Below are 19,648 nucleotides of genomic sequence, written 5' to 3'. Positions count from 1 at the left end.
AGAGCACCGAGACGGACACAGGTTTCTGCTCCTTGTATGTCCACTGCCCCTTCCCTGCAGTGACGCAGTTGGGATGTGCAGGTATTGTGCCCGTGATGGGGCACAGAGGAGAAAACTGCCCTCCCCCTTCCCAACAGAGCTGCTCCAGCCAGCCAGTATCACTGCTGGGGACTCTGACTTGAGGATAGCAGCAAGGGGGGAATTTCACTCTCCTCCAACACTGGCTTTTCCCCCCAGCATCCCTCCAAGCCGTGGTACTCACGCCGGAGGGCACGGTTCCACATTGCACAGCCGCTGCCGCTCGGGCATTTTGGCTTCAGGGCTACAGAAGTGGTTGGAGACAGTTGAGCCATCGGAAAGCTTCCTGCACACCACAGACTGGATCTGGCTGCCTGTCAAGACAAAGAGGTAAGGGGAAAAGAGAGGAGGGTCCTGAGGCCAGAGATGAGGCAGGCTGCAGCGCTCTGCTCCCATAGGGGCAGTGTGACAGAGCAGCCACTCGTCACTGCACCCAAGCCCCCCCAAGCTGACACGGGGTCAAACCTCACCCCCAGCACACAGCACTGAGCATTTTGTCCATGGGGTGTAGTGCCAGGAATACTGGTTGGAGGCATCCCTGCCGATGGGCGCGTTGAACTTGTACCGGATCCCCTGCAGCTCTGTCCGTACGAGGACCTGTAGAGAAAGTCATCACCAAGGCATCAGTGCCACCGAAGCCCAGCATGATTATGAGCATCCTGATAGTGTCCCACAACCTCAGCACCCTCTCTAAAATCCAGTGCAGCTGAAATTTCCCCTCCTTCCCTTTCCAGCATTGACACAGCAGCCACCAGTGATGGTGACCTGACCAGAGAACAACTTCCCATGCACTTGAAGACTGTATCATTCCAAAGCCTGGCTTTCTCAGGGAGACCTGAGAAGTTAGCCCTATTTACCTCTGATTTCTGTGTCCCTTTACTCCAAATAGGAAGCACATTGATTAGCTCCAATCCCATGTAGTCATAGCAAGGTCCATACCAGGTGGGGGTACGAGGGAACCACGTTACCAACCATGACAAAGAGGGTGACGTTGGTGGGTCCCAAGGCCTCCAGGGACTCAGGCTCATCTGGGGATCTCCTGTAGTGGAATGTTGTGCCTGCGATGTCAAAGCGCCGTGGTGGGTCGATGGAGAGCTTCCCATTGATGTAATAGTCGCCGTTCTCCCCTCTCAGTGCTGCGAGGACAAGGGGAGCAAGGGTTGGCAGAAGGACTGAACCCACCCAGCTTAATCAGGCCCAGGGCACTTCTGCAGCAGAGGGTGAATATCATCAGCCCCATTTTACACGGAGGGAATAGGTGAGGCAAATAAAGGATGTGCCCGGATCAGGGTCACCCAGGAAGTCACTTGCAGGAGTGGGACTCGTGTCCCCATCACCTTGTCTCAGCTTGTCCATCCTTGTGGAAGGGTGATGTTATGGGGGGCTCAGTCAGCTGCCCGGGGTGGTGATGGGGACACACGGCCGCCCATCATGAACCCAATGCCCGTGTGCAGCCGGGGCTGCCGCAGAGCCCGGTCCCCAGGAGCCCGGTCCCCAGGAGCCCGCCTGCGCTTGCCCAAGCGAGTCGCTAGAGGGGGATCGGCGCGTTCCGGCTTCCCGCTCGCATTCGGACGCTCTCCCGGTTTTGCTCCCTGCCACCCACACCCGCTGCTGTCCACACCGGCTCTGTGTCACTCCTGCCCTGCCTGCTGGCAACGACCCCGCTGCCGTGATGCTGTGGGGCGGGGAGGAGGCTTCGCAGCGGTGAGGATGGAGGATGCTCCCTCTGCTCCCACTGGTGCGCAGGGATAGATCCCAGAGGTGGCAGTGCTACGAGCTCGGGCTGTGCCTCCAGTGCACCCAGATCCAGTGTGGATGGACATAAGGAGTCCCCAGTAGGCATGGACTGGGCAGGGAGGGATGTGGGCATCTCCAAACACAGCAAAGGGAGCTGGCCTGGAGGGATGCTGCCAGGAGAGCCCCGCTGTGACCTCCCACATCCAGGCAGGCTCCTGCTCCTGAAGAGCTGCTGCGGAGGCACCCGGCATCAAGCCAGCAGTGAGCACCCTGCCCACCCCTCCGCGAGCACTGCCCATCACCTGGAGGATGCAAAGGGAAGACGTGGGGAAAGAAAAGAGCCCGTTGTGAAAACGAGCCAGAGTCCGGCTGGAAAGTTAAGCCCAAGGAAAATGTGAGCAGGTCTATTTTCAATCCCCAGCCCAACATGCTGGCGGAGGGGGGGTGCCAGGGAGCCACAGCCAGCACCAGGAACACAGGGTGTGGGGTTTGCTCAGGGTTACGCTGCTGGACATCAAGTGCAGGATGGAGCCACGGCCACAGCAAGACTGCGAGGGCCTGGGACATGCTGGGACATGGTGCCCTGCAAGCAGGTCCTGCTGCCTTCCTCTGTCCCAAACCCCAAGCTGGGACCCGCAGCCCCATCCCCTGCTGCAGTGGGAATTTTCCCTTGCTGGGCCTTTCCCACCCCTTATTAAGCACAGGGAAATGGCAGGACCAAGGGATGTCCGGCTGGGATTTCAGCATCCCCCAGCCCCAGCTCACCTAGGTAGTTGATGGAGAGGTTCAGCTCCCGGATGTCGATGTGGACAGAGCCTTTGGGAATCTGGATCACCTCCTCGTAACCTGTGAGACAGCCCAGTGAGCAGTGATGCTCAGCCTCCGAGCCCGGAGCCAACCCTGCCCTGGATGGATGAGAGGGTGAAGCCCCCCTGTGACCCATGGGTTAAACCGAGGTGCTGGCAGTGCAAAGGGGTTTGTTCAGCCACCTACTGCAGCTGAAAACAAAAAGCACCATGGCCCACCAGGACAGTGGCTTTCTCGCTTTGCAGTGCAAGCTGTTGTGATGGGACCGGCCTTGCTGGGGAGGTGCTGTGGGGCTGGGATCTCCGTGGGCATCTCCACAGCCTGGCTTGAGGACAGCGCGAGCTGGGGAGGAGGGAAGGAACCTGGTGCTCTGTGTTAGGAACCTGGGTGCCATGGCTCGGTTGGTGATTTGCTCCCTGCTTGCAGCCTGGTCCTATCCTTTGGGGTGTTGCCCCTGTGCCCTGTCCCGCACGTCCCCAGGAGCGGGGGAAGCTGAGGAGGGACTCAAGGGTGAGTGACACCGACTGCTTGCTCCCTACCTCCCTCCGGCAGGGACTGGTTGAAGACACCCTCGATGGTCTCACAGGAGCTGCCGTCTCCACCACACACCCGACACTTGTCCTCCTTTGAGTCAGAGCCCAGGACACGGTCGCAGCCCACGTGCTGGAGGGAGGAGCAGCAAGGAATTAGCCATTATGGTGGTGGGGGGGGGGCTTGTCCTCCCCAGAGCTGGCCTGCAGCATCCCAGGGAGCCCATCCCTGGGCTCCATCTCAATCCCCTCCAGTGCACCGTACACCAGGTACAGGAGCATCCCCTCTGCCCAAGCCCATCTTTCTGTTCCCACTCTCCAGGGACAGCCCAGGGGGTCTCTCTCCAAGGGTGGGGGAACAAGCAGGAGACCCATGGCTGTGGGATAAGGCACAGGTGAGGGTGCCTGCGTTGAGCTGATGGAGCTGCCCAAGGAGAGCCATGTCCACGCAGCACCAGCATTGTGGTAGTGAGCCCATGGGAAGCCTCCAGCTCTGCCCCATTGCCACAGCACATGGGTTAGGATGCGTCACCAGCACGGCTGTGGCTGCCTCTGGCGCAATCCCCCTTTATTTCCACAGTAGATTCAGCCCCATAGAGGCCGAAAGATCCCAGAGACACAGGAAGGGAGACAGACAGAGCCAGGGAGGGAGCCTGTCTGCTTGCCTGCTGGGCAACATTCACCACTCCCACAGTGCTTCCTTATAATTAAACTTTTATAGCCTTCCAGATCCCATTTCAAGGGAAATATCAAGTGCCTGGGTCTACACGGGCTGTAAATGCAGGGACCCATCATTAATACAGGGCAGCGTGACACCCGGTGCATGGAGAAGGGATGGGCGCAAGCGCAGAGGTGGACGTGCTCCTGCTCCCATGGGTGAACCGGGTGCTGGGGCAGAGGGGTGCCCAGGGCTGTGCAGGCAGGGGGAGGGCAGCACTCCCCTGCCCCAGGGTCTGCCTTTGCATCCCCATGCCGAGCGTGGCCCAGCACCTTGCACTCCCCATTGACACAGATGTCGTTGGAGTCCTGCCGGCACGGGGTCCCGTCCACCACGGCCGCCGCTCGCTCCGTGTAGAAGTTGAAGCCCTCGGCCAGGCAGTTGAGGGAACAGGCTTTAACACCCCCTGGGAAAGAAGCAGAGGTTCAAAGGGTGCCCCCAAGGGCAGAGAGGAAAGATGAGGGGAGGCAGAGCTGGATGAGGGCTGCCTTATCCTTGGGCTTCTCCAGGTCTCCATCCTGCGCCTGGTGCACTGCACAGCTCCAGGTGCCCAGGAGGGAGGCCCTGCTGAGTGGAGGGACCCACAGAGGGATGTAGGAACCCTCCTTATTGATCAGCACCAAGATCCTTGAACCTGATCCTTCTGCACAGCCTGGGGAACACGGGAAGGAAACAAACTGACTTGGTTTTATGTGGTGCTGGCCACTCCTGACCCCCCTGGCACTTTACAAGGGCTGTTGACACCCTTGTGCCCATTTTACAGACAGGGAAACAGAGGCAGCAGCTCTTAGGCAACTTCTCCAAGGTTTTTGAGCTACTAGACCAGAGCAACCACTTCCTTCTGTTCCAGGCTGGTGCTTCACTGAGTCACTCACAGCAAAGGTGATGACAGCAGCATGAGGACAAAGAAGAAGGATGCTCAAGTTATAGCTAAAATACCTGCTTCCCAACAGCCCTTGCCAAAGTACCGTACAAGGAACAGAGGTTGTTGATCTGGATACTGGCTTATGGTGCCTGGGAGCAGGACGTGGGACTGGTTATGGAAGGAGACACCTGAGCAGAGCAGTCTCCTGCCTCCTGTCATTGGATTTCATCAAATGCTGGTGCAGATCATGGCATTTGCTGCCTTTCCTGAGCATCCCTTGGAGACCCAAGGGTCTGCATGACCCTGGCAGAGGGTCTCACACCTCAGCCGCGGCAGCTCACTCCTGCAGGCACCAGCAGCAGTTGTGAGCAGTGTGCCAGAGCTGGGCAGCACCTAAATTGGGAGCAACAGACGTCTGCAAGGCTTGTGACTCAACAGAGCGCGTGGAAGGGGCAGATGGAGGGAGGGACGGCCCCGATGTGCCTGCGAGCACCAAAAGAAGAAAGAGCAAAGCAGGAAGAACAGGAGGAGACGGGAGAGGGGAATTCGGCAGCCTGGAGGCATGCTGTGGAGCTGGATGCCTGGGCAAGCCCCCAAAGAAGGAGTTGGATATCAACCCTCCTTCTGGAGAGCCAGCACCAAGTGCAGCACCCTGGGCTCTTCAGGGCCACCAAGGGGGACAGTGCAGGCATGACCCTGAGAACAGCCCCGGCCCCAGCTCCAGCCAGCCACCCTCTGGGCTTTCATTGCAGGGCTCTGAGATGGGCTTGCTGAGCTATCCAAGTGCGCTCCCTGTTCTCTTCCTTGTCTCCACTACAAGGCAAAGCCAGGCGCACCTCAAATGCCTTGCTGGTGGGCAGCTAACAGCCCGCTTCTGCTCTCTCCCAGCCCTGCTTCCATTAGGGAAGGGAAGGGGAAAGAAGGAAAGGGAAATGGCCAGGAGCAGAGCAGCACAGACTGATTTTCAGCTGGCTGCACAGGGCCTCAGAGGCTGGTTTGTTTCTCCTGCCTGCCCTGTCCCATAGAGGACATAAAGCACACAATGATTTATGAGGAGCAATCTCCTGTTTGCTGCAAGCCCCTGCTCCTTCCCAGCCCTCTCCCAGCCCCACGAGCTGCTCCGCTCTCCCTTGGCTCTGGCACCTGCCAAGAGCAAAATGAATAACTAATTGAATAGAGCAAACTAAACAAACAGCTCAAGCTGCATTCCACGAGGTATCTGCTGCCTGCTGAGCTCAGCGCTTCGGGCTGGGGCCGTGTCCATTATAAATCACCACCAGCAAAACACGACCTACGAGCCCCATGCAAAACCCACCTCGACTTAGGATCACAGAGTGAACCGGGTTGGGAAAGACCTTCAAGAGCATCAAGTCCAACCATTCCCAGCACTGCCAAGGCCACCCCTGCCCCATGGCACTGAGGCCTTTTCTCCATGGGGTGTGAGCACTTGCATGGACGGTGCCTGCAGCCCTGGGCAGCCTGTTCCAATGCCTGAGCACCCTCTGGGGCAGGAATTGTTCCTCAGCTCCATCTAAACCTGCCCTGGGGCAGCTTGAGGCCGTTTCCTCTTGTCCCATCCCTTGTTCCTTGGGAGCAGAGCCCAGCCCCTCCTGGCTCCATCCTCCTCTCAGGTAGCTGTAGACTTGCCGGTGACCTGGCAGCTGGTGTCAGACTTTCAGTGGGTGGCTCCTTCCCTTCCCAAACTCCTTGCAGGATCAGTGTCCCCCCCCATCCAGGCTAGTGGGGTACTCCTTGCCTTCAGGCTGGGGGTGCTCCATGCCCAGGCCAGTTCCCTGGTGTGGTGTGGTGTGGGGCCAGCATCTGATGGGCAAATGACATACATGAGCACCTTCCTGCAAGGGGGGCTCAAAGGTGCTGTGCTGAAGGCAGCGGCTGAGCTGAGCAGGGTAAGAGGCTCAGCAGAGAGCCAGGATGGTGAATGACTCCCAAAGCACAGACATGTGCCCCAAAGGAACCTGAAGAGCAGGTGTGCCACCAGCTGGAGGGTTAGAACACAACAGGGATGGATTCTGGGGAGCTGCTTGTGCCAGGGATGGGGCAGCCACAGCTTCTGTGGGCACCCTGTACCAGGGCCTCAAGTACCCTCACTGTTTCTTCCTTATGTCCACTCTAAACCCACCCTCTTTGCTCTCAGCATTGTCAACCCTTGCCCTGCTGCTAAAGGCCTTGGTAAAAAGTCTCTCCATCTTTCCCATAAGCCCCCTTTATGTATTGAACGGCTGCAACCGGGTGTCCCTAACCCTGACTGAGTGCCCAGGCTTGGACAAAGAAGCTCATAAGTGGAGGGGAGCAGTGCTGACACCTTCCCACCTCCACATTCCCAACTGGGTCCAGTGTAGAGAGCCCATGCCATGAAGAGCTGACCCTGCTAATCCTGGCTGGTGGTGCTGGGATTTCTCCAGAGCATTCCCTTGGCCAGGCCGAGGAGCTGCAGCCTCCAGCACCTCTCTACTTGTGTGAGTGTGCCTCAGTTTCCCTGCCTGGATCACTGCACAGGACAGTGATACCCTTTGATGCTGAATAACCAAACCAGAACTGCTGAGCAACACAGCTCCTCCTGACCAATACCCACCGCCAAGCTGCAAAGCTGAGCCAGAGAGCTCCCAAATCCCTTCGAGACACAGCTGTGTCAATGCTCACAGCCCCCTGGGAAGCAGACAGGTTTCATCATCTTATTTCATGGAAGAGAAAGCTGAAGCAGAGGGAGGAAGGTGCTTTTCGAAAGGCAATGCAAAAATCCATGTCAGAGCCACGTCAATGCTCAACCGGGCAACTGTTCCCTGGCCTCAAAGCACTGAGACACGCTTGGGGAAGAGAGAGGTCTAAGCAAGGGCAGCTCCAGCCTGGGGGTTGTATTCCACCTTGGCATCCATTGGGCTCTCTGTGTGTGACTGCTTTGCACTTTTATTACATTTCTATTGATCCATCCCCTGCAGCCTCAGCACATCTGCTCCAGCTGCAGGAGCCCCGCTGGGAGCCGAGCTTATTTACACAGCTGAGAAGGATTTCCCCAGTCAAGTTCATTAACTACACGAAGGAGATGCACTGCTCTTTCTCATTATGAAGAGAGTTCTGTCACAGAGGCCTCCTCCTGCCCCTTCTCCTCGCTAGACACTTCTGCAGGACACAGGAGGGCTGACCTCAGGAAGAAGGGAGCGCTGCTCTTTGGAGCATCCATCACTTCCCATCCCTTCTGCCTTCTTCTCCCCATTGGGTACCAGACACTAACAGCTCCCTTCTCTTGTCTGTCTCCCTCTGCTCCCTCTGCATTTAAGGAAACAGACCTGAGGATATTAGGAACAATTCCTTCCCCAGAGGGTGCTCAGGCACTGGAACAGGCTGCCCAGGGCAGGGCTGCAGTCACCGTCCAAGTGCTCACACACCGTGGAGACGAGGCCTCAGTGCCAGGGGTTAGTGGTAGCTTTGGCAGTGCTGGGAATGGTTGGACTGGATGCTCTTGAAGGTCTTTTCCAACCTTAGAATCATAGAATGGTTTGGGCTGGAAGGGACCTTAAAGATCCTTCAGTTCCAACCCCCACTGCCACCTTGCTGATTCTATGATTCTATCCAAGCAGCTGAACAGCTCTGGTGCTGCTGGAATTGTTTCTGGCAGGGAACTGTACAAGAGCTAAGTGACCCAGGCCATGGGGCACAGCAAGATGGTTACGGGCAAGCAGCAGGGCCAGCCATGCGGAGGGATGCTCATCGAGCCATAGTTGTGTGAGGGGGAAGCAGCACACCCAGGCACACAGAGGGGGTGACTGGGCTGGCAGAGGGGGTGACTGCCCACCAGCCCACCCGGAGCACGAGACCTGTCCCTGCAGAGGGTGGAGGAGAGCACGGCGCGGCACTCACCTCCGCGGTACGTCTTCCAGGTGTAGTACTTCCCTCGGAAGGGGACGTTGTCGAACTCGGCACACTGGAGCTCTCGGAAGTCCTGGGAGCCCGGCGGGCAGTCCTGCAGCCACACAACCGGCCATCAGTGCCCTGCGTGAGCCCCTGAGAGGGCAGGGGCTGCGGGTAGCACCAGCCCTTCGAGGAGGTGGACACCAACCCTGACAGCTGGACGCTGATACAGTACGGCAGGAGCATCCCTCATGCAAAGACACTGTATAAAGACTAACGGCACGAGCACTTTCCGCACTCTTGTGAGCGGTCAGAATCAGAATAGTTAGGCTTGGAAAGGACCTTAAGATCATTTAGTTCCAACCCCCTTGCCATGGGCAAGGACACCTCACATTAGACCACGTCACCCAAGGCTCCTTTGAAAGCCGGGTGCAAAACCCAGGATAAGCAGTGGGAAACCATCTCTTTTCTTCACCACCGGTCTGTGGATGTTAAAGCTGTTGTTTCCCAGGCTCAAAGCTGCATTGAGCTTCCCTGCAGCAGTTATTTCCTTGCTCCCATTACGGTTTCACCCTCAGCCCTGGGAGCAGGGCACTACACTGGGTTTTGTGAGCTGCTCTCACCTGACCACGCCTGCACTGCGAGAGCAATCGCTGTCATGTCAGTGCTGGAAGCCTCTGATCTCTCCTTTCCCTTGGTATCTCTTTGGGCCCCTTCTCAATGCCGCAGCCCTGCAGGTACATCCTGACCCAGCCTCCCTCTGAGCCTGGCGAAGGCGTGCATGGTCCTGCTTGGATTTCCCCACTGCGGGGTTGCTGCCGGCACCGCGCGGCTCACCCCATCGGCTGCCTCCTCCCACGGGTTCCATAATGCCCCGCATCCATGTGGAAAGGGCTCATCCTGCCCCACCAGCAAAGCCCTGCTCCCTCTCAACTCGAACCTGGCAGTACTCACATCGGTGTTGCAGGACCGGTACCGCTTCCTCTCCCCCAGGCAGTACTTTCCCCCGATCGTGGGCCTGGCAAACCGGGAATGAGACGGAAGCTTAGGGAACGGAGCTGGTTTTGTGGCAGCAGCTCTTTGAGTTTGCTGGAGCACCCTGCCTTTGCCCAGCCCTGCCCCTCTGCAAGGACGCATCCTGCACGGAGGGGCTGTTGCCGAAGTGCAGGTCCTGAGCAGACCTCACGGGCTCAGCTGCAAGCGCACACTGGAGTTGTACAACCCTGCGGCTGCAGACCAACAGCAAAGCAAGAGCAACGAGCTGCTGGGGAAGCAGGAACCTGCCTGCTGCCTCTGCCACTGACCCGGCAGCCATGGCCACACGCACGCACACCTACCGGGGGCTGTCACAGTGGCGAACGGATGACGAGACACCTCCACCGCATGTCCTGCTGCACTCCCCCCAGGAGGACCAGGCTCCCCAGGCACCATCCACGCCCTCCGGCCGGGTGCCGAAAGGCACGCACTCCCTCTTGTAGCACCACTGGAGGAAGATAGAGCCTTAACTCCCCCTGAGCGCAGTCATCTCCTCCCACAGCCTCCACCAGATGCAGCAGCCAGTTCAGGGCTGGGATCAGGGCTGAACCCCATTGCAGGGCGCATTTGTCTCTCTGCAGGCACCCTCTCCTCCGAGGCACACTGTCACCATTTGCACGTGCCGCAGACTTGGGGTTCACAGGGATGCTGGGACCAGCGCCCCCTCTCCAACGCTCCTGGGCACCATCCTGTGCGGCAGGGAGCCATGGCAAAGGGGGTCACATCCCCACTTCTGCTCTGAAGGGGTCCCAGGCACCGGGGTGCCACAGGTTGTTAACAGACAAGTAAGAGCACACAATTTGCTGCCTGCAATAGTACGTGGCAGCAAGTCCCATGGGACTTGGACCTGGGCAGCAGGGCCAGGATCCCTCGGGAGTACGGACATCTCCTCCCTCCCAGCATGGAGTGAGTTTTGTACGTGTACTGGGAGCTGAAGTTGTGGGTAGTGAATTAAAACATGCTGCTCTGCAAAGGGCCCAGGTTAACATCAAGTTTTGATTGCAATAAAATCATGGTTGTGTCACTGTTCTGCCTTAAAGATGCTCAGAGAAACTTGCCTATGAACTATTTCCCTTGGAGCTGGAAAGCATCCTGCACCCCGTGGAGCCACCAGTGATGCAAGGAGTGGGACAGTGCCAGCCTGGCTGCCGTTCTCCGGGCACTGTGCCGGACACCACGCCTCGGGGACTGAGATAATCCCAGGAAGGAAGGAACCGCTGTGTGCTCCTTCCAGGAGCTGATAACCCAGCCTGGAGCTGCTGGCACGGCCTCTCCTGGCTCCTTCTGAGCACAACCAGCAGGGAAAATGATCCATGGCCTCCCAGGACACTCCTAGAGCCACCTCCCAGCACACCAGTGCCTTTCCAAAGGCAGGATCCCATGCTCTGCAGGCACATCCCTGCCTCTCTCCGTGCCAATGGGGATGGTGGGGTGGCTCCAGGCTCTGGGATGCAGGGAAGGACAGGCTGGTGGGTGCTCTTAAATCAACTCTGTGCTCACCAATGCAAACAATAATCCCTGTTATCACTGGAAGAGCGATTCAGCCACTCACTGTCATCTCACTAAGGTGCCCCAGGCTTCCTTACCCCCTTTTCAATGGTGTTGGTTTGGCATATGGTCCCCTCAGCAGCAGGGATGCTGTTGGTTATGCAGCGGTTGCTTTTGCTCAGACACCATAACTCACTGCAGACTTCCTGGAAAGAGAGAGAAATTGGGGGAAAGAGTGGGAGGGAGGAAGAAAGAGACAAAGAAACAAAGCTGAGATCAGGATTCACTGGTGCTGGGGGCTGTGAGGCCGGGGCAGCAGCACACTGGTGCTGGGCTGGGACACAGGGACAGGAGCAGTTCCAGCATGGTGGGGGGTAAATGAGATCAAGTCTTGTGAGGTGTTGTCAGCTGCAGTCACCCCAAGGCCACTGACAGCTCATTCCCCTTCTCTGGACTAAGCCTGGGCTGGGAGACCTCCAACCTCTTGGGATTTGGGGGTTCCGCAGCATTCAGATGCCAGAGCTGGCACCCCAGACAGCCCCCACCAACCTGGGCTTTGTGCCACAGAGGACACATCTCCTTGGACATCCCAGCGAGGCCCCAGCTAATCCTGCTGTGCTCCACCTGAGCCCTCTCCCCAGGGCTGAGGGATGTTCTCTTTTGTGGCACTGCGCGGTGGATGCTGAGCTCAAGGACCCATTCCTACCACCTGCCACGAGCATCCCTTCGCCACGTGGCTCCAGATCTGCCACACGGATCTGGATCTGCCTCTGTGGGAAGCTGGGGCTCCCTGGGAGCATCAGCATGGCACATCTGCCATCTCCTGCTACAGGAATGCACGGCAGGTCACAGTGTGACTACCTTAGTACTGGCAATCTCCAGGCAGCAGAACAGTGCTAAAGGGAAGAGGCCTCTGGAAGATTCAGAGCTGTCTTCAGGACAATCACAATAATGTCAGATCCTGAGCTAGCCCTCAAGGAGCTCCAGAAGTGGGCACTTCTCTCTGTTTCTGCTTGGTGCAGCCAGGTCCACTGAGTGATGCTGGGCTGAGGACTCTACGCTTCTTTCCAGGAGGCTTCTTGAGTCCCAGATCCTGAGCTTCAGCCTCAGAGCACCAGCAAACAAAAAGCTTCCCTTGACCATTTCCTCTGTTTCCAGAAGCTACCCAGAAGTTAGGTCCATGGCAGAGACTCTGCCATAGTCACAGCTGCTAAAGCAGAAAGTCCAGGTGCTGTGAACCTTCTCTGCCACTGAATCAACCAGGCTGGACTTCAACACATGCAAACACTTCAACACCCTCCTGCACTTGGTCTCCTGAGCTGTGCCCCATCCCTGGCAGTGCTCAAGGCCAGGTTGGACACCGGGGCTTGGAGCAAGCTGCTCTAGTGGAAGATGTCCCTGCCTGTGGCAGGGTTTTGGAAATGGGTGAGCTTTAAGGCCCTTTCCAACCCAAACCAGTCAATTGGGATGCAGGAGTTCCTGTGTAGTCGCTTTGTGTCACCAAGGGAAAGGACTTCCCAGCTTCAATCAGTGACATCTGTTTGCTCTGTCCTCGCTGTGTCTATTAATCATCTACTCTGGAATGCTGCCCTGTTTGTGCCATGCCCCTGGAGTTTGTTTATACGGGCACAGGATGGGTGGACTTGCACATTCACCCAGATCTATCTGCGTGCCCTTGAGCCCTTCCACCCTTTGGGCTTCCCGCAGACAAGCACGAAGGGTCATCACAAGGACACCTTGTGCTTTTGTCATCCTTGTGTATATACAGGAAGAGCCTGCCCGAGTTAAAAATTAGCTGGGAAGCAGGCATGTAAACGTGGCAAGTTTCCGTTCCACAGCCTCTGGCTCAGCTGAGGAGGAGCAGGGGCTGCAGGCAGGAGCACCTGACGTCAGCTACCACGACCATGTTATTCAGACCCAGTTTGCTGCTGCTCTGGACATCCCCATGCCCAGCGGGCTCTGGGCCCTTCGGCCATGCTAAAAGACAGCACTGGACCAGGGAGAGCCAAACTGTGCCCTTTGTCAACCAAGATGAGCTGGGGAGACCACCAGGAGGTGGTTCAGGGATTAACTGCACTAAAGAGATGAACGTTCAGAGTGTTCACATCTGGTCAATGCAATGGCAGCACTGGGCTGGCATTTACATGGTTGCAAGAGAAACTAAACCCTGGTATGAGATGTTTCCTCCTTCACAGGGCCTGACTGACGTGGGTACACATACATGCATGTCCATCAGACAACAGAGCTCCTCATGCATCTCCCCATATCACTATGCCCAGCTGGTTGGCAATGCCCAGTACATTAAGAACAGCAAAACGCCAGGCTAAGATCCAAGAAGACTTCTCCCAAAACAACCTTCCCTTTCAGTAGTTTCTTGGATTCAAAGATATGGGAATGGCAGCATGATGGCAGGAGTGGCTTAGGTGTGTTGTAGACATGTCTGAGCTGCCCATCGACCCACCTCACCTGGAAGAAAGACATTTCTCCTCCTAAGTTTGTGTGAGCAGCAGAATGACTTCTAGTGAGGAGGAGGAAAAACACATCTGTGTGCAAAGCCCTGCTGAGAGGGGAGTCTGGATGAAGGGACTGCAGCCTGCCATCCAGCTGCAACCCCTGGGGACCAGCAGCAGCCAAGGTGGGACTAATCTGACTGAAACAGAGCTGGGGTCAACCCTTGTTGGGGGGAAACAACCTCCTCCAGCCTCTCCCAAGGGAAGCAAGGCAAAAAGCTCACAGGGAACATGCCAGTGCCCTTCCTTTGAAGCAGGACAGCAAAGCGATGTGGGCAGCAGAGGAACGGCCCACGGGGCCCTTTGCCCTTGTACCCCCGTCCTCCACCCCCTGGGAACCGATAGTAAAGCAGGAAGGCTCTCTACCCCGTATTTACACTGGCGAGATTTAACTCCGTACTGGAAACGGCACTGCTCGTCTGCATCATAGGCTTGTCCTGGAGCCACCGTTGGGTAGATAAAGTCTTGCTTGGGAGGAGCGTTGTTCAGGCATAATCCCATCCCGGAGCTGGAAACAAGAGAGGAGAATCAGAGCTCAGGAAGTCTTGTAGGAGAGCATCGCGGTGGAGGACCAGCAGCAGGCGCTCCCTGCTCCGCACGGGGCTGCTTAACCGGGTAAAACCACGGCTGGGAAAGTGCTCTGGAGTCTTTCTGTTGTTCCCTCAGGCTGGGAAGCACAGGCCGGTTCCAAGGTAACTCTGGATGCTTTAATCTGAGGCTTTTGCAGGCTCTCGCCAGGCCCTGGCTGTCCCAACGCGTGCTCACGCGGCAGCAGGGATGCACAGGGTCTGCCCTCCCACCCCATGGCTGCAGAGCCCCAGCAGAGAGCAGCCAGAGGTACGGAGCTCAGGCAGCCCCTGCTCTCCAAGCCTGTCCTTCCGCACGCCAGAGCTTTGTAGGAGCATCCAAGCTCTGCAGGCGCACGCGTTTCCCTCCTCCTTCCCCGCTGCTCTCTGAGCTCTCCCTAAATCAAGGCCCCTGTCACCACTCCCCCAGTCCCGGGGTCTTGCACTCCTCATCCCAGCAGAGGCTCCCGGGGCCGTGCTCAGGCAGGGGTGGCCAGCACAAACTGTGGAGAGGGCTGACCCGAGCATGAAACTCCACCAGCCCTGCCAAGGCTTCAGGGTCACCTGAGGACGAGGCAGCTTTCCCAGTGCTGTCCATGCAACGTGCCTCGCTGCGGTGCACGTCCAGGGGTCAGGAGCTAAGGGGGGCAGGTTCTGCTGCTGCCAGACGTGAGCTGCAGATGTTTGGGGACGAGCCACGCGGTTTGGGACAAGCTCTGTGGGACCACGGGGTAGGTGGCAGCTCCTCGGGGGCTGTTACAACAGCAGCATTGCTGGTAGAGGGCTGGTATTTGTTCCCTGGGGACTCTCCTCCACAGTGACCCCACATACTTGCTTCTTTTAATCATCACCCAATCCTATCAGGTAGTGCCTGCGTCCTACCCAAAACCTCAGCAGAATAAATCCCGACTGCTCGTTTGGTGAGAGAAACCTGAACTGCCTGAACCCTGGATGAGAAGCGCTTTCAGGTTGCAGAGAACATGACTCAGGCAAGGTGGTAACAGCAGAACTTTGGGACATAGGAGCCTAAATCCCTTCTGAACCCTAAAGGTGGTTTGGATAACACAACCAAAACCTTTCTCCTGTGGAGCTCAATCACACCTGAAAACTCCTCCTCAGTGGCTGCCTACACTGTGCAGACCCAGTCCTGTCTCCAGATCCTCCTTCCCCATCACACCAACTCTCCTCTGCAATTCCTGCCTGCACTTCCAAAACATCCCAATGCCTCCAGAAGCTATTGATTTACCTGTGAAATGTCTGGAAATGGGGAACCTAAATAAAGGTCTCACAGCGGCAAGGTAAATGGGGTTGGTGTCTCCCGCAGGCAAGCAAAGCATGGAGAAGTCTCTAAAGGAAAGAAGGAAATCCCATGCTGCTTGGGATAGGATGAGGTGCTGGCAGACAAGACAGACGGTGCATGGGCTGTGCTTTGGGGGCTTTACCCACTCCTCACTAGTGAGAGGCTGGAGGTGTGTACTGGCTACAGGGAAGAAGGAAGGGCAAGGTGGGGTGGATTCCTTACTCCAGGAAGCTGGTGATGTAATCCCTGCTGCACGTGGACCATACAAACGGGTTGGTCTTCATGGTGATGTGAGCAGCCATGAGCTTGGCTGTTTCTTGCCCACGGGAGCCACAGCTGTTGCCGACCCCATCGTGATTCATGCCAAACCTGAAAGCACCATCAAGGCAGCAGAGAGATGATCAGCTGCGTTAACACAGCTGGATTATCCATAGGAAAGATTTTTCCAGCTCCTGTTGGCAGGAACAAACCAACAGGGACCCTTCCCTGTGACTCCCAGGGATTCCTGTAGCACAGCACTCACGTGTGGCCAATCTCATGGGCAATGGTGAAAGCTGTGGCCAGGCCAATGTCCTCATTGATGCTGCAGCTTCGTTCTCGTTCACACATCCCACCAACGGGGGCCAAGCCTGGGGAACAGAGAGAGCTGTCACATAGGGTCAGCACAAATCATCTGGAGGGGACATGGGTGCTATCTGGGAACTAAATAATGTGCTTCGTGCTCACTAACACTGAGCATAGCCTACTCTCAACAACAAGTTTCTTCCCACTGGTTGCACTGGGCTTCGGGATGGACCCATGGCTCCTATAGGCTGTGGGCACACGTCAGCACTGTCAACGGAGTTAGCAATGGCAGGTTTGGAAATGAAATAATGGGTCAAAATCCTGTGAATTTCATAGCCAACCCCCAGGCCGTGTGCAGGGAGCAGTCCTTGTCACAACACCGGCATACTGGTGGGGGAACCCGAGATCAGCTGCACCAGTACTTGGGCATCCAAACTCAGCCAGGGCAGCCTGGACAACTAAATCAGGATCCAGCCTGACCATGTGTGCTTGGCTCTGGCTGACCCCCACCAGGTGTCATTCCCATGACCAGGAATCCAGCCTGACTCCACCTGGATGGCTGGATCATGCAGAAAGCCCCCTTGAATCGTGGCAGCAGATTCTCCCAACCCTCTGCCCATACATTGCCCCACCACTGCTGGCTGTGCCTGCTGCACCGGGCTAGGGAAGGAGCAACATCTGTTAAAGGAAAGACTTGAGCCATCACAGCACCTCCAGCCTCAACCTCCCTCCCAGGCACCCTGTCTGCAGCCACATCGGGGCAGAGATCTACCAACTTCTCCTCTGTCATTGCAGTGATTCAGAGCAGTAATCCCTCCCTGCCTGCTTCGTCTAGACCAGAGCAAGACAAATTAGGAGGTACAGCCAGAGAGAGCTGCAGGCTCTGTCTGCGTCTCACAGTTTAAATAAAGAACTCCCTTTATAGTCATCACAAAAAAGTCTGATTTCTCTCTGCTAAGCCAGGAATCCTCCACTAGGCTATCGACCAGCCCTAGATGCAAGAGGTTTTTAATCATCAGGCTGGACCTGACCCAGGGATATAATGGAGAAGCATTCCGGAGCCCATCCATCCTCTGGGTTGCTGCTTTTAGTGTTTACAGAAGCAAGGAGGCTGCAGTGGAGAGGGCTGGAAACCACTGGCCTGTTCCTGGCTCTGCTTCCAGTGCTTGCAGTAGCGTTGGGCAAATGCTTCCCTCAGCTTGCTCAGTAGGAAAGGGGGACAGCCCAGCCTGGCCTCATCATGCTCCCAAAGACGTGTGCACTGGTGGGAAGTGCTTCCAAAGGGGCAGCAAAATCCTACCTACCCAGCGTGCCGCATGGCTTGTTCTTGTAGATGCAAATGTCATACCTGCAAAGGAGAGAAAGCAGCAATAAGAACACTAAGGATTCCAGTGGCTCCGGGATAGCTATCTCCGTTTTAGTGGTGTGTTCACCTCCAAAACACTTCAAACCAGCCCATGGCTCATGCAACACTTCTGGAATAGAAAGTACTGACTGCAAGGGGTAAGATGCCTCTGATCCGTATCGGCCAACACTCACTTTTCCCAGGCTGAGACTCGCTGTGGATGTTTAACGCCGACTCCAGTCCCTTCCCTCTGGGGCAGTGCTGAGCAGGGGCAGAGACTGGATTTCGATGAGATGTGGTAAATGAGCAGGGACGATGCCATCCCAGCCTTGAAGCTCTTTGGGTTGGGAAGGCTGGTCCAGCTCTGCTCACCAGCACCCACTGCACCCCTGCGAGCTGCCAATTCTCTGCCCCAGGGCTCTGCCTCAGCAGAACAGGGAGGAAAAGGACCTGAGGTCCCTTGCAGCAAATTGTGTCCATCATATATATCCTTCTGATTCTTCGTTTAAAATATAAGACATTTCAGCTGGAAAAGGTGCCCCAATTCCAAACTCACCGTGGCTTCATTCAAAGTCTTTTTGATATTGTTTTCTTTTCAGTTTAGTTCTTTACCAAGAATTTTCCAAAAAATTCAATATGGGTTAATTCAAGGTGATCCTTGCCTTGATTCCTGGCCTCGGCTCCCAGCCATTGCATCAAGGAATCATCTGTTTGTACATCATTAGCCACTCACAAGGAAAAGCTAAACCATGGACAGCAAAAGTAAAAATTCCTCCATATCCCTCACAATGGGATGCAGCAGCAGCTCCAGAAGAGAGCAGCTTGAGCCTTAGGGTGAATATCATCATTTAACTGCAGAGGTGAACCTTCCTCTGTTCAAATACCTTCTCCAGAAGGTGAGACTCCCCAGACACTTGGGTCTTTGCAAAACCCAGGCTGAAAGGCTAACACTGAAATCCACATAGGGTGGGTAGGTAGAAGGGGACCAGTGGATGCCCCAGAGCTGCTTGGGGTTGCTCCTTACTCCTGACATGCATCTAAACCAGTGTGTGTGAGCTGGGCTCAGAGCATGAAGGATGCTGAGCAGGGAGTGGGTTTGGGGGACACCCGCGTGGTGAGCAGGACCATCGAGCACCCCTCATCCCAGCGGCCCCATGGGGATGAGAACAGGGAGGAAGCATCCTGATGGCACACGATGAGTTAAGCATAACGTGCTCCTGGTGATGGCTCCTGTCCCTTTGTCCCCTGCCGCTCTCTGGAAGTGTCCAAACCTCTCACCCCCAGCAGGAAACCAGTGAAAACCATTTGTTGCTTTGTTGTGATGAATGCTGTGAAAGCCTTTGGAGGCGCTGGTTTGACATGTCCCTGCAAGAGAAAAACCCCGCAGCTCAGCAAGATCTTATTGGGACACAGGGAATTTATAGAGATGGGCCGGATGCGTTGGTGCTGTCCAAGCCTGGTGTGGCCAGTGAGTCACTTCGGGTTAGCTCAGACATCTGAGAGGCAGAAGAGGAGCTGGCGTTTGTGTCCCACACGTGTGGTGGGAGGGAAGGAAAAGCAGATGCTGCAACCCCGGGAGGGTGAAAACCTGGGGCTGAGGGGCCTTTCGCTCGCTCATGGGGGATGCACCACGATGCCCATGGCTCTGGCCACCACCGGGAACTGGAGCAGGAAAACAGAGCCAGGAAAACCGGCTCCCGCTTGGAGGCCCCCATCTCCACCACTTCCATTTGATGACTTTCGTCCACTCCACAAGAGGGAGGGAGGAAAAAAATGCACAAACAAATCCTGGGTTTGCCTTTGGCTTCTCCCCAGGCTCCTGCCCCTCTGCTTGAGCGGGGTCTGGGCAGGCAGCGGGGAGCTGGCGTCCGGGATGCAGCTGGCAGCACCAGAGAGCTGCCCTCATCCCCTCTGTCCTTCCAGCTCTCCCTTTGTCATCCTCTGTCCTCGCACGCCTCTGTTCCTTCCACTGTCCCTGTTGTCTTCTCTGCATCTTCTGCTTTCATGAGACCTCAGCACAAAGGGACTTGAAGCTGCTGGAGCGAGTTCAGAGGAGGCCATGGAGATGCTGGAGCAGCTCTGCTCTGGAGCCAGGCTGAGAGAGCTGGGCTGGGGCAGCCTGGAGAAGAGAAGGCTCCTGAAGGGGAGACCTGAGAGCAGCTCCAGTGCCTGAAGGGGCTGCAGGAAAGCTGGAGAGGGGCTTGGGACAAGGGCCTGTAGGGACAGGCCAAGGGGAAT

The 19,648-nt window shown here is 56.6% G+C and overlaps 1 protein-coding gene across 5 annotated transcripts in view; it reads right to left on the bottom strand.

Moving 5' to 3' along the window:
• Positions 1-19,648, bottom strand: part of ADAMTS10 (ADAM metallopeptidase with thrombospondin type 1 motif 10) — a 64,522-nt gene that overhangs the window by 3,338 nt on the left and 41,536 nt on the right. For all 5 annotated transcript variants that reach the window (XM_061466790.1, XM_061466789.1, XM_061466792.1 and 2 more), the window contains 14 exons: positions 17,370-17,413; positions 16,025-16,130; positions 15,724-15,870; positions 14,002-14,143; positions 11,224-11,331; positions 9,940-10,085; positions 9,557-9,620; positions 8,612-8,714; positions 4,143-4,276; positions 3,162-3,285; positions 2,581-2,661; positions 1,051-1,214; positions 549-675; positions 263-392 (listed from right to left, as the gene is read on the bottom strand). In XM_061466790.1, coding sequence (XP_061322774.1) covers positions 263-392; positions 549-675; positions 1,051-1,214; positions 2,581-2,661; positions 3,162-3,285; positions 4,143-4,276; positions 8,612-8,714; positions 9,557-9,620; positions 9,940-10,085; positions 11,224-11,331; positions 14,002-14,143; positions 15,724-15,870; positions 16,025-16,130; positions 17,370-17,413 — 1,620 coding nt within the window. The remainder of the gene's footprint in view (positions 1-262; positions 393-548; positions 676-1,050; positions 1,215-2,580; positions 2,662-3,161; positions 3,286-4,142; positions 4,277-8,611; positions 8,715-9,556; positions 9,621-9,939; positions 10,086-11,223; positions 11,332-14,001; positions 14,144-15,723; positions 15,871-16,024; positions 16,131-17,369; positions 17,414-19,648) is intronic.

Source organism: Pezoporus flaviventris, unplaced genomic scaffold, assembly GCF_033815535.1.
Source record: "Pezoporus flaviventris isolate CSIRO_AGI_PZ_B2104156 unplaced genomic scaffold, CSIRO_AGI_Pfla_v1 ptg000043l, whole genome shotgun sequence".
NCBI lineage: Eukaryota > Metazoa > Chordata > Aves > Psittaciformes > Psittacidae > Pezoporus > Pezoporus flaviventris.
The sequence above is the reverse complement of the archived record's forward strand: the minus strand, read 5'-3'. Positions and strand labels throughout refer to the sequence as shown.